The following is a 14,665-nucleotide window of genomic DNA, read 5'->3' as shown; positions in this document are numbered from 1 at the left end:
GGCATTTCAAATAAAAAGGCTTTTTTTCCATTTATTCACTGCAATGAATTTCATTATGGTTATAGTGAAGAATGAAGAACTCAACCCTTTGCAGAAGTAAGTAATTTTAGGTTTACACATACCTGGTATTGCTCAAATTTAACTCTGTTCATTTCCTTCATTTTAAGACCATTTTGAAACCATCCTTTCTGTCCATTTACCTGCGTTCTTGTCGTATATGATGCTGGACACTAAGTATTGACCTTTCCTTTGCAGGCTGCCCCTCAAAGGATCCACTCAGCATGCGTTGTCTAGTGCAGGCCCTACAAAGAAATATGTTAATAAAGGCATATAATTTTCAGTATTTGCAATAAATTCTGAGGTAGTGCATTCAGCCAAGTCAGCTTGGTTACCTGGTAGCTAAGTGAAGGATTTAACAGATAACAGTAATGCAGCAAAATACTTTTCATGAAAAGGTGTTATTTCCAACATAGTGGTCCCCGTTCTGCAACATAACAAGTCATTTGATAAACCTTCTTTGTGTCTTGTCATCTTTGAGTCTTTTCAGTTTGCCAAAGAATTTATGTTCCCTCCGCACTTCATTCATTGAGTGTGAAAAGAGTCATCAGTAACATCAGCTCTTAAGCAACAGGGAGGGGAAAGTACAAACACAGCTGTCATTTCAGGGTATTTCCCTTTCAGAGGTGTACTTGGAACGTTTTCACATGCTCAAGACATTCAGCATATCTTTGAGTGCAACCAAATATTCACTGAAATGAAATGCTGTGTGTTGCTGATAGCCTGTAATAGGAAGAATCTGATTTCCATGAAGGAATTTCAGCATTATGTTATGTGCCCTGTTTGGTTGCATTTTTCTTTCACCATTCATTTGCTCAATTTTCATTTTGCTTTTACTGAATTTTGGCTGACACATATCATACACTTTCTTGTCAGAAATCTGCACTTCATTCAGAGACCTGGTTAGTAAGCATGCTACAGCTAAATGGAGTGTGTTTCTTGTGCTGGTTACAAGATTTGCATAAAGAAAAGAAGAGTTTTCATTAAAAGGCAGCAGAAAGAACTCTGATGGCTGGGAAATATAACTTCATCCTTGGAAAAATATTTTCACTTTTCAGGGATGCTGATTTTACATAACATGACTTAGAGTTCTTTTTGTGCTCTGCAAATGATTTAGAGAAACTCACACAAGACTCAGCTGGTGATATTTCAAACTTTTTAATGAATTGAATCTTCATATATATATATATATTTAAAACAAAAACGCCTTCATGATGTTAGTTTTCTCTAGTCTAAGATTGGATAAATGCTCTTCTTGACAGCATGGCATGATCATCCTTGATGGCTAAAGGCTTTCCATGTTATTTATAAACTATGACTTTGTCTTTCATCCTTTTCTCCTATTTTTAATTCTTTTGAATTGAAACACATAATTGAAATGTGTATGGACCCAAAGTGAGATCCCGAACAAAACTGAGAAGCTTAGAATGTCTGTCAATGCCATCAACTGCAATCATACTACTGCACTATAAAAATACATTGTGCTACACTCATTAGAGTTCTGTATTTTCACTGTCATTTGTGCCTTGCTGTTTCAGCATTCCATCCAACCAGTTATTTCCTCTGGATTACAGAATACTTTATAGAATCAACAGAGAAGAGGGGACGTCATGGAGTCAACCTTTGTTATTATCACCTCTCAATGCAGGATCTGCCGTGTCTACCCTGTGATAAGCAGATGTTTGGCTAACTTGCTTTTCCATATCTACAGTGTCAAAGCCTTCAAAGCTCCCTAACTATATCACAGTGATCTATAACACAGTGGATCTATCACTTGGCACAAAACCAGAAATCAGAGTAACTTCTTACTGATGGTAACCATCAGTATTTCTTTTTGTTTGTGTTTACAGGAGGCAGGTGAAATCCTGTGATGTTCTGTCCTTATGGAGATTTCAGAAGGTAGTGACTAAATCTGGATTTTGCTCCTGATGACAATAATCATCATTCTGAGAAACACATTGTATCAAAGCCTGGCAGTAAGGCAGAAAGAAGGCACAATATGAGAGTAACTACGCACTGGCACAGGCTGGCCAGAGGCTGTGGACTCTCCTCTCTGCAGCTCTCCAGAAGCTGCCTGGCCATGGTCCTGGGCACCCTGCTAATTATTTCCCTAGGACTAGTCATTGATAACATTCTAAACATGCACCTGTTTCGCTGACAATGTAAATATAAAGTCAAAGTGATCTATATTGGCATTGCTGATGCACATCACATCTACAATAATCACTCTAATATAAAACTGACAGTGGCATGAAAATCTGCAGCATAACATTACACAAACAAGTCTTGTAGACTTGGGTTTGTATTGCTTACTTGCAGTACTGAGTACTTACTTTAAACAGAGTACTAAAGTGAGCAATTACTATCAAAGCATCATGAATCCTTACTACAGAAGTCACACTTCTGGAGTCTTTGTCAGTGTACATTTCCTACTTGGAAGATGATTAACTGTAGTCTGTGCTTTCAAGCATACAATATCCACGAATATTTATTTGCACAACTAGGTAAGAATTAGGCTGGAATTCCCTAGATAAAGCCAGTCTGTTTACATAGAATTATTCTTGGTTTAATTTTGATGGAAAAAGTTAAAACAGCTGAAACAGGATCCTTCTACACAGCACAAATACATATTGAAGAAGAACCTTTCTTTCACTGCTCTTTTAGTGTGCAATGTACCCAAAGAACAATTTATCTTTGATAATGAATGCAACAGACATACTACAAAGGAACAGACACATGCAGTAATGAAAAACAAAGTCATGAGATGTTGAGATTACCTTAGGATTTTATTGATTGCTGTCTCTTTTTCCAGCAGATTTCTTGCTCTGATGCTGAAAACAGATTTACGGAGCTATAAAATCAAGAAAAACAAACAAACAAACAAAAAATGAAGTATGTTTTAATTATCATAAAATAAAACATGCGTATTGATAGACCAATGAAACATAGTACATAGAGAATATGTAAAATTAAACACATATATTCTCCATCATACCGATATTTTTCACAGCTTGTGTCCCTGATGTTATTTGCCAGAAAACAAGTGCTAGGAAAAGATGAAAATTTGCAAAGCAAGTTTATTGACTGCGCATAGTTCCAGACTTTGGTGTTCCTGTCCCAACCCTTTGCCAGTTCTGGTAAAAAGAAGCAGATAGATAAGTCTGTTGTTTAGCACTAATATTCCCTTTACTATATATTTATTTTCTCCCTTAGTTGGACAAATAATGCATTGTCATTGCTGTACCTCTCCTGCCTACTTCTGATCCATATTTTAAGCATATTCTTGCAAAAGCTATTCAAGACTTCCTGAATATTAAATGAAAAGACTGGTTTACAAGAAAAAACATAGACTTACTTAACTCCCTCCCCCAGAATGGAGGAGTTGAGGAGTTTCACCCAGTGATGAGCAGAAAGCCTCTAGTACTTTATAAGAATTAACTCTGCCAGCTGTTTGGAGATCATTATCTTAAAGCAAATATTAGAGAGATTTAGGAGCTCCTAGCAATATACATTTTTTTCCCCCTTTTTTTACATTAATCTGAAATAGACATTTATTTAAAGCTATTTATTATAAATAATGGATTAGTCTAATTGATGTTCGTCTTAAGGATTCACCACTTACGAACTTGATATTATTTACAATTGTATTAATTACAGATTGCTGAAAAGCTACCACAAATCCAAAGTCACTCAACAACAGTTCTGCTAGAACTTTTCTCAAGACATAGATCATTTCTGATTCACGGTAAGGCATCTCACTGTAAGGAAAAACAGAAGCCTAGAAAATATCTTAAAACTTAGTTGGGCTCCTCTTAATAAAATGGCTGTTGCTTTTAGGCTTCACATGTAATAACCAGTTAACTGTTCTGTAGATGTGAATATTTTGTATATTAAAATATATCTACACGAGCTTAAAATAATTTATAGGACTTTAGCATGGTACCTTACTATGGGTTCAAATATATCTTGCACAGGGAAAAGCAATGGCAACTCTTTCACATCTTTATTTTATCTAATGTCAGTGATTAGCAACTGGAATCTCAGATAGCTGCTTTTTTTTTTTTTTTTTTTTTTTTTTTTTCTTTCTTGCATCAGGATTGGAAAAAAAATAATCCAAACCCCAATAGTACCTATAATTGTGCATGATGTTAGCTATTATTATGGTTTTAAGGGAAATGTTAATCTTACAGGAATAATGAAGGTGGAAAACTGTCTTATTTGTTTCAGTTTTTTTGTTGTTCTCATACAAATAGTTGTCATAGAATAATTACAGTTAGATCAAATATAAAGGTTAAATGAGCATTGCCTGCTAATGCCTGACGTCCACTTATTTCTAATGTCAATTATTTGCTTGTTAACATATCATAGAAAACTAAAAGATTTTGAACAGAAAAAGAATTAATATTTCCTTCCAAATCCAGCTTTTGCTCAAATAGTGTGAGTCAAATTGAGTTTCCCAAATTTTTCTACTGCTTCCTATCTGCTGTAGACCATTTCTTTAGGTGTTTAAAATAGATGCAAAAACACTTTGGCATGAAGCAAGTGCCAAAGAACAAAACAAAACAAAAAAAGCTCCATCCAGGCTGTCAGCAAGGGCAGGTGCCCTGAAAAAGCAGAGATTTACACACATACATTTAGTGCCCCTCCTTGCCATCCAGAGGCAGCAAGTAAAATCTAAAGTAAAGCTTCTAATAGGTCTATGGCAAGGGCTATGTAGGTCTGCTGAGTCCTCTTTCCAGTCAGTGAGACTTATGAAGAAAACTAGCTATCAAACTTGCACCTGAAGCTGTACAGCCTTGGGCTTTAACCATGGTTGGAGCATATTTGATGATTTGAGGTTTAGGTGCAGTTCTGAAAGTTTATGATCCTGCCCACCTCTGCACTGTGATAGAGTTTAGACTGTGCCAGGTATCCAGCTGTTTCATCCAGGCGTACAGCTTTTAAAGATGATTGCTCCTTAGGCCTTAGGAGTTCTTCTGTCATTGCAACATCACTGAATCTATCTTAAATTTAAAATATCTAGCAGAAGCAATACAAAATAGTATTTTTAGATGTGTACACACAATCAGTGCCTCATACTTGAAAGTATCAACCACCAGATAGCAACGTGCACGTCATTATTCATGTTGAAGAAAATCAAGGATCACTTCAGATTCTTAAATGTGTCTGCATTAGGTAAATGAAGCAGACCATTTCCTGTTTTATTTCTCAGATTTGCATAGCACACCAGGCAAATGCAATGGAACTGCAGAAATAGAAAATGAGGTTGGTTATCACTGTGTTGTTTAATAACGTCTAGATGCTGCACGTTGGTGTAGACGGAGGCTGGCAATTAAAACCTGTGATACCTGCTGAGTTCTTGACTGTCGTAGAGGAAATTACTGGCAGTTTTAATTTGGAAAAGACATTACTTGATCAGATGATACAGAATTAAGTAAGTGTACTATAATCTACTCAGGTTATTTTAGTGCCTATCTTGTTAGCTTGCTGGTTTTTTTTTTTAGTACAGATTGTGATGTACTACAAGGGCATCCTCAAACGTACTGCTGTTCATACATATTTATTCATATTTATGCAGGATGTAAGTACACTTAGAGCAGAAAAAACAGCGCCATATAATGTTCTGCTAGAGAGCAACTTTTTTCTTGGCATAAGCACTGTCCTGAGACCACCTAACAGCATCCATTAGTCTTAAATATGTTTTCTTGAACTTATAAAGAAGAGCTGTGACAGGTCAGTGAGGTACCAGTAATACTTCGTGGATGAAATGATTTTATATGGAAAACATGTGCTTCCATAATGCCATGAATAAAACACCTCTTGATTTCCACATTCCTTTCACTTTATTTATATAACCACGCTTTTGGGGACAGGTTTAGGAAATCAGCCTGTATGTAGTGCCTCTTCCACAAGTACTGGCACCCTTCATTGATGCTGTTGGTAGGAAAAACTTTGGGCATACAGAATGACTCAGTCCTGTCAGTGTGAACTTGATCTGAATTCTGCATTCCCACATAGTTCTGTTCGTCCAGAGTGACTGGGACAACGCAACGAACCACTGCATCCGCTGTAAAGGCAGATAAATCACAGAACATTGTTGCTCTGCAAGTGCCACCCGCTGCTTTGGAAAGGTACTGCAGTCACGTTAAACGAAAAGCTTTAGTAGCGTATTTAAAAATTTGAGGCTTTCTACTCTGGGGAAAAAAAGAAAAGAAAACAAAACAAAACAAAAAGAGACAGATTTTTTTGCATGAGATTTAAGGAAACTATCACAGAACAGTGTCTTTGCTAGATGACAAGCAATGATTGTGGATCAGTCCCATTAGCAAAGTGTACTGGCATGGCAGTTCAGACTTCAGAGAGGTCTGTAACAATTAGTAATGGTTTAGATATGTCTCACTTTTTCTAAGCTTTGAGAAATGCCATTTATTGTCAAACTTGATGTGTTTTTCCAGCAATGTGTTTGTGGTGTATAAAATTGCAGCAAGCACTGCTTAAAGCAATTGTTATCAACTTGAATTTGACATAGAATTTTGTGTTATCAACAGCTTAAGCTGTGTTAAGCAATGTGATGACAGCATAATGTTTTTGTATCATGGCAGAGTTGGCAGGAGAGACAAACCAGTGGTGGTGTGTGTTCTGCAACAAAAGGTGAGATGAAGTAACAAGGAAAGAACAGCATACAGATGTCCGAAAACTGTAGTTAACAACAACAAAAACATGAACACAACAGATTTTCCTAAGGAAATCTCTTAAGTGTTTCATGTACATTAGCATTTTAGATTAGTGCTCTTAACAGCAATCTTATATAAGCAACTGCAGGACCGTATGGGAGTACTCTTTTGAGTCATGCCAGAAATTCCAAGCAAGGGGGAAAAAATCATCCAAAGCTTGTGTTTCAGTTTGGGATTTGTTGAATGGCAATTGATGATTTATGCAGGCTTGCTAAATGAACAGATTGTTAGATATTATATCGTCATTTAAACATGTACATTTCCAAGGGAAAATATGAGGAGTCAGTGCAATAAGTGATATTTTAGAGTTATATCTAAGAAACAGTGAGGAAATAATGTTTATTTGTGCAGAATCTGTTCAAGACTTGAGCATTCCATTAAATACAAGATATTTTTGGCCCACAAGAGCTTGCTGTGTAGCCTCTCAAATGCAGGCATCATTATTTTTTCAAAGACATCCTGTTTATGCATCTTTAGCTTGAAGATACCAGACTGCATCAAAACAAAAGTGACAGAAAACTAAAAAAGTGAAGGAAAGCAAACTACAAGACTGCAAGCTGTTGACAGGCACCTAACACAATTTTCAAAAGAACTGATGCCTAAATCAGCAGACAATATACAGCAAGCAATGATGGTCAAAGGGTCAATTCAATTATACATCTTTGCTTTGAATGTACTTCCATTTTTTCAGACTGCCCCTCTGCTGCCACCTGTCACACAGCAACAAAACATAATGGAATATTGGCAGGAAGATTCAGCCTCTACTGCCATATCACCACCATCTGCCTTAGACACTGTGGGCCAGTGTAATAAAATAGGAGGCATTATTTTCAGAGCAGGAGCTGTAACAATTTTGCCATGTCTGAATTTTGGTTGATTGAAGAAACAAGAGGGGTACGATCAGTCCCTTGTATTTTAAGGCATCCTGTATCAAACCTTCAGTCTGTAAATGCAAAACTGATGAAAGATAATGTCTGGTAGAAGTGACAAATTATGGCACATTGAAAACGGCAAAGAATGCAGTCCCCAGTTACCTTTGTCTCAGAATGTAAGTGAAAACTGGGCAGAATTCTTAGCACACTAAATAGATGCAAGAGTGACAAAGCAATTTAAAATCATCAGTAGCCTGAGACAGACCATAATGAGAACAGTGCCTTGTTATTATTGCAGTTCTACCTTCTCTGCTCTGAAATATGGTCAGAAAATAAAATATCACAGGATGAAGTGTGAAAACACTTTATGAGAGAACAGTTTACAAGTTTGTATTTTCCTGTAAGTTATTTTATATTATTGTAATACTATATAATATTTATATAATGCATTTCATATATAATATATATAATATATTTATATATATATTTATATAATGTATTTAATATTATTTTATTATTTAGATATAAGAACATTGTTAGTTATCTGCTTAAACTGAAAAGCAAAACCCAAATCTCTAAAAGATTCAAAATAGATAGAGAAGTGTCCTATTTTCAGAAAACCTGAAATCCATCATGGTGTTTCCATATATTAACTTCATTAGAAAGATCTCAGTAAGAACAGACATGGAACAAAAATAATCCCCTTTGAAAATCAAGGTTGTAATAATCAAGAAATGATGGATTCACAAGCCATTCTTATTCTATCAGCTAGATTGTTTTAATGGCTCTTCTGAACGTTATATCTAAATAGCTTTTGGCAATGTTCTGCAGATGACATTAATAGGTAAGACTGAAAAACTTTCCTGGGTTTAATTAACAAGAGATAAAAGGACAGTGACGTTGTGGACTGAGATCTACTCAGATACTCAGTGAGAGGAGATTAGGATACGGTTTTTGGGATTTTTGTTGATATTTATCCACAAAGTTCTGCAAAAAATACCTTAGGAAAAAAAAAATAGTCTTAGTGTTTACATGTCTGTACACTTTTCTGCTTGGATTTCATGTGCAACAACAATTTATTAGCTTCCATTATATTCAAAATTAATGAGATATGGGTTTTTTTTGTTTGTTTGTTTGTTTTTTTTTTTGTTTTCCTTTTTCAAATCACATAGCTAACAGAATAATCAGGAACATGGCAGAATTCTGTTGTATATTTTTTATGCACAAGTCTTCTTTGCACAATAGAATATCCAAAGAATAGTTCAGAAGAGGCTGATTAACCTTGAACATTGGTTTATGACAAGAAGTGCAAATTCACTTCAGGAAATGACCGTTCATGGATAAATATTTTACCCTAGTTTCTCTTCTCAGAATTAAAAACAGGAATACAGTCTATAAGAGTGTCTTTGTGCCTGATGATTTTCTAAAAGGAATCTTAGGACATTCTGTTTTCAGTACCAAAAGGTTTTTCAGCTCTTACAATTACAAACAACTTCTGCAAAGAAAAGCCCTTTCAGAATATTCTCGGAATGTAAGTAGTTCTTTTTGCAAGAAACAGAATGGTTAATGAAAGAAGCTGAGAACAGATCAGGAGACATGCTGGAACAAAATACCACATTAAGTTACAACATCAAGAATAGACTGCATGTCTCAGCAGCTCAGAAACGGAGTACCCATGATGCTAACCAAACATGCATTAAGAGTTGTGGTCAGTCTTGTGTGTTGAATATGTGTGCAAAATAATAACCAGATAAAATCATTAACATTCCCTGAGGTGCTGAAAACAGATTTCTACATAAACTAAGGGGAGTTGATCTCCGAGGAAGTACTCAGACCTTTCCAGGATGAGGCTTATAATCAGGTCGATGTTTAAGTCCCATCCCATATAACTTTAACAGATATCAGATATCAGCAGGATCATATCTGGGAATGAAGCCAAACAGACACATACAAAAAACACATCCACCAGGTGCAAAGCTCAGCATCCCACCTGCTAAGTAACACAGGTCATCATGAACATATCACCTCGGTGGCCTGTTCTGCGTGCTGACTTCCCAAAGAACGCAGAACCCAGCACGCTGCTTAATATTCATAGTCCTTCATGGTAATAGCTGTGGCTACCTTCGAGATCAGCTTTCCCTTTTTGGCCATCACCTTCCATCATACAGCTGCTGCTGTAACTAGGAAATCAATGGGAGAGGCATATGGTGTGGGAGGCTGAGCTTCCACTGGAGCTAGACCTTAATTATGGATCTTGTTCCCACAGGAAAAAAGGAATGTCTGTGAACTTCACTGCTTGTACAGCTAAAAACAAAACTCACACAAGTGAAAGGAAAAATGGTAGTAAAGGAGACGTAAAAAATATATTTTATACAATCCAATTAATCTTAAAATGCAGAAATGAAATGACCAACTTGTTTCTACTATTTCATCTAAAAGAGAGAAGTTAAAGTCTGAGCAATAAATTGTGGATATACTGAAAATCCTTTTGCTTTGTTTTGCAATTCATTCCTGCTGTGCCACAGCTGTAAACATGCACATGGGTATATCTACATAATGAGCCATAGGCATTTTCAAAGTTCATCTCATGAGCCTGTCAGTTTTGAATTATAATTTAACAGTGATGTGCTGTGTTGTGTGATCAAAGATAAGTAACTAATTTGGGAGCATCCTCTTAGCAACAATTTTTAGCATGGCTTGCTGGAAGCTGTATGTCTCCTAAGAAAGTATTTCTGCCTTCCTTTGATTCTAGCCTTGAAGTGAAGAGCTCAAGGCCAGTACTCTACTAGCGCAGCTGCATTTTATTGGACACCTGATTTCTTGTAAATCTTACAGCTTGTTTGGTTTTTGCCCCCTGAATCTTGCTGCAAATATTCCTCAGGCTCTCTTGTAAGAGCCATCACGGTGAGATGTCTTTATTTTCAGTCAATTTCCCTTCTTCTCATTCATCCACACCAAAAAATAATATGTGAACACACATTTCAAACAGCTCTCTTGTTCAAGAACTCACGGAAATACTGGTTAGATAAGAAATTTCCCAGCATGTGGTGAATAGTTTTCATATTTCCTTCTGTCTCTGTAAAGATACCTTCTTCTACAGCTATAAGGTTCATGTAATATCATAATTTTTATTTTTTACCACTTTCATTACATACTTTTCCCACAAATTTAGAATGACATTGTCTTCTTACACTTGCACTTTCTGTTTAATCAGTCTTCCTTCTTCCACCAGTAGACATCTTTGTGATACTTTCTACTACAACAGGAACCTTGACAGCCCAGGTTCCTCCAGTGAGAGACCCAGAACTTCAACTTACGGCCTGCAGACTACATCAGAACAGGCTAGATGAACTCTGTGACAAGATCAGGGTTTAAGAAAATTTGCTTAGCAGATCTCAAGGAGAGAACAAAGAATGGCCAAACCCCATTTTCAGAAGAGTTAAGATCAGAGAACCCGAGAGAATCCTAGTCTTGCACATGAAGTTACAGACAGTCATTAAGAGCTCAACCAAAGTATCGTGCTAAGTTGTCTATCAAGTTTCTGTACTTGAAACAATCCAGATAGAGCTAGCATGCGAAGCATAAGAATGAACATAGCATGGTCTGTCTACACACATCTACCCATACACTGAATTTCTTAACCTAATCACACACTGAGTACACAAGGTTAAGGGTAGTAAGGTATCCAGAAGCCATTCTTATATTAGTTTTTGAATATTTTATTTTGTGATATTAGTTTAGAAATTTGGAGGAGATTGAAATAAATCTGGAATTCCTAGACTTGACTAAAAAAAAAAAGCGATGTAATCACGATATCTGTTTTCCAAAACTGTTCATTGATTTGCATAGATGAAAATAATTTTGGATAGTTTTCCATTATGTTTATGATTATGAATAAACACACTTTTCAGTTATTTCGAGAAGATAAAGCAATGTAAAAATAACAATGTGATGAAAATCCACTGCCCTCTTACAACTTAAAATTGCTTTCCAAGGAAGTAGACTATTATAATTCTGAAAAGTCTTAATCAAACCATTACATATTAGAACACAGAATGATTTGCTTTGATGATAGTCACCCAAATGATGGGTCAGATTGATTCTGAACACAAAAACAAGTACCATACTTACATTAGCACATTTTTGGAGAAAGAAAAAAATAACATTGATGAGCTACTTTACAAGTAAGTGTGTATATTACACACTTCCTATCACTTTAGTAAGTGTGGAGTACAGAAATGCTATCTAAATCTGGGAGAAAAAGAATGGAAAGAATCAGATCTGCCAGCAGAATCCCACATTTTGATTCCATTCCATTTTTTCCATTAGTTACAATGCAAAAGAGATGTGAAAAGTTTCAGAAGACATCACAACGTTGTCTGGAGGAGTGGAAATGCATCCTGCTATGCAATAATACCTGTAAAACGTTTGGTCAAGTTTCCTTTTGTCTTACAAAGAAAAGTAAGGTATACATGCAAGGTCTACATTTAAATGCAACCAGTCATTCCAAGCTTGTTTTAAGGATATTTTTAAGAAGATTTGTTCATACAAAAGTGAGGTTGCCTTGGCAACTGTAACTATGCGAAGCCAGAGTAATTACTTTCACAAAATCCTACATGGTGCTTTCTCCATCTTAATAGGAATGTGTAAATACCTTGCTTTAAGCTACACTTGTCAAAAATGTTACTCATCACTGACTCTACCCTCAAGGCAAAGAAATCCAAAAGTGTGTGCTTAAAGCAGGTTAAACAGTCCAAAAAGAATTTGCAAAAGCTTATTTCAACTCAAAATGTAAAGTCTGATCTCTCGTACTTGCTCTTGGAGTGAAGGGAAAAGTTGAAAAGAACATACATTTCTATTTTCATGTTGCAGAATCTGATTGAATGCTATTTATTTACCTATCTTAAAACAACCAGCAAGGACTAACTTTTGTGAACAGCAATGAGACAAAGTTAAGACTACAGTTCTATACACTTAAGCTACAGTCATGTAAACAGACCTACAAAATCACTGCACAGTTCTGCACTGCACCCTGTGGACCAATGTATGTGTCTGGAACATGCTTACGGTCTCCACTCATCCCTTCATTACATGAGAGAAATGATTCCCTGACACAGTGTTTGAGATCCATCATTAATAATATTTGGCATAGTTCTGCTGACCCCTAGAATTATCAGTTAATAACTTATACAGTAACTCTTCTGGCTTGTTAGAGTAGATGATGTATACATAGGCAGGATCTCATCCCACAGCTTTCTTTGTTTGATGATCAACACTGCACCACAGACCTCCCCCTCAGGCTTTGGTTTACTGATGTCATGGACTACATTGGCCCAGGAAGGAGTCCTTGCATTTCAGTAGGTATGAAAATTAACAGTAATTTGTCAATTGGCTCTTGACACTCATTAGCAGAAGAGTATTACTTTCCATATGCCTACTTTCTGCCTGCTACCCTGAGTTCATCACAGAATCACAGAATGACCTGGGTTGGAAGGGACCTCAAGGATCATGAAGTTCCAGCCCTGTTGGAAAGTTCCCCCGTTGGAAGTTCTAGTTGCAAACCACTTACTATGAAAGCCAAATACACTGCATAACCACAAGTGCCCTCTTTCTTTTCTTTGCTTGTGATTCTCTGTAATTATTAACAGTACTTACAAACCTCTTGTTAGTCTTCAAACAGGATTTGAGCACCCCATTATTACAGGTGATCAAGAAGTAGTATCAGTGTAAATGCCACTAGAAATCTGGGAAACCAGTATCTTCCACAACACACATGGAGTGCTTTTCTGACCCTGTAGTTATATATGGTGCCAGAAGTCACACACATTTACTCATGCAGCAGCACCATGGTCATCATCTTTCCAAGCAATCCTGGTGTTTTTCAAATTCAAACATCTATACCAGTCCACCTGGGAGTCTCAAATGCACGTGTTCATCTGTTTTCTGGTGACTCTTAGACCTACATAGATGTAAATGTCCTCTAAGTAACTAGAATAATTCTTAGATTTTTATTTATCTCCGCTGATTACAATTTACCTTGCTTCAGTGACTGAGTTTTCAATGGTAGAAAAGTAGCAAGCCAATTAGGCATTCACTATGATATTCACTGGCTTTTAATTTTCTACCAGCTTCTCACTGCTTAACAGCAAGACTAAAAAAGTTTAGGCACATAAGATGGCTGCACTGAACAATACTATGTACCACAGTCTGAGTTTTTAACTTAAAGGAGAGCAGAAAATTTAAACCAAATGAGGAACTATTGTGATGCCTGCTTTAGGCTATCAATGTTAAGTATAACCTTTTATTTTGTGTTCAGTTGTTCTAGCTTGTGTTTGTTTTTATGTAATTTGACAAACTGTATAATATGAGATCTCTCCTCACAATACTCGAAGGAAGACCTATAGCACTGAATGCTCTTGATTTACCTTTTGATCAATATATTTGTTTTCTTCAATTGCTGATCTCTTAGAGTGGTCACAGGATGAAGACGACGCTGAAGGAAGTCTTCGCAGCAGACAGCTGGTGTCTTGTTGCTGGCGATCAATAAACTGCTTCATAAAACTCTCCCTTGTGAACAAACAGAAGATACCGATGGATTAAAGACACCAGAAATGTTAATATTTGGTTTTCTTTATAGTATGTCACAACACATTAGTGCCAAGGTGAGCTGTGAGGAAAAGGTATGCTAAACTGCAGATGTATAAATGGAGAGAATACAGAAAAAATAACTAATAAAACATAAATTTAGTTATTAAATAAATCTGTAGCTGAATTAAGAGGTAGATGGCTTGCATATAGCTTTGAAGAAAACAGTTTTGTTCCTTTTAAAAATAATTACAAGAATTCTGACTATTTATTTGCTAATTAAAGTGCTAAATATTTTAAGTGCCTTTTGCAGTTTTTGGCTCTTCTGAGCTCATTACACTGTGAGTTGTTGCTGCAATATAAATCAAATGCTGATATAATCCAAATGAAACATAATTCCTGCAAGAAATTCTTTCT

General features: G+C 36.2%; 1 protein-coding gene across 4 annotated transcripts in view; it reads right to left on the bottom strand.

Moving 5' to 3' along the window:
• NALCN (sodium leak channel, non-selective) overlaps nucleotides 1-14,665 on the bottom strand; it is a 204,643-nt gene that overhangs the window by 29,898 nt on the left and 160,080 nt on the right. For all 4 annotated transcript variants that reach the window (XM_072346553.1, XM_072346568.1, XM_072346562.1 and 1 more), the window contains 3 exons: nucleotides 14,089-14,230; nucleotides 2,835-2,908; nucleotides 201-302 (listed from right to left, as the gene is read on the bottom strand). In XM_072346553.1, coding sequence (XP_072202654.1) covers nucleotides 201-302; nucleotides 2,835-2,908; nucleotides 14,089-14,230 — 318 coding nt within the window. The remainder of the gene's footprint in view (nucleotides 1-200; nucleotides 303-2,834; nucleotides 2,909-14,088; nucleotides 14,231-14,665) is intronic.

Source organism: Excalfactoria chinensis, chromosome 1, assembly GCF_039878825.1.
Source record: "Excalfactoria chinensis isolate bCotChi1 chromosome 1, bCotChi1.hap2, whole genome shotgun sequence".
In the NCBI taxonomy this organism is placed as follows: domain Eukaryota; kingdom Metazoa; phylum Chordata; class Aves; order Galliformes; family Phasianidae; genus Excalfactoria; species Excalfactoria chinensis.
Note: the sequence above shows the minus strand (reverse complement) of the source record. Positions and strands in the feature narration are given on the sequence as shown.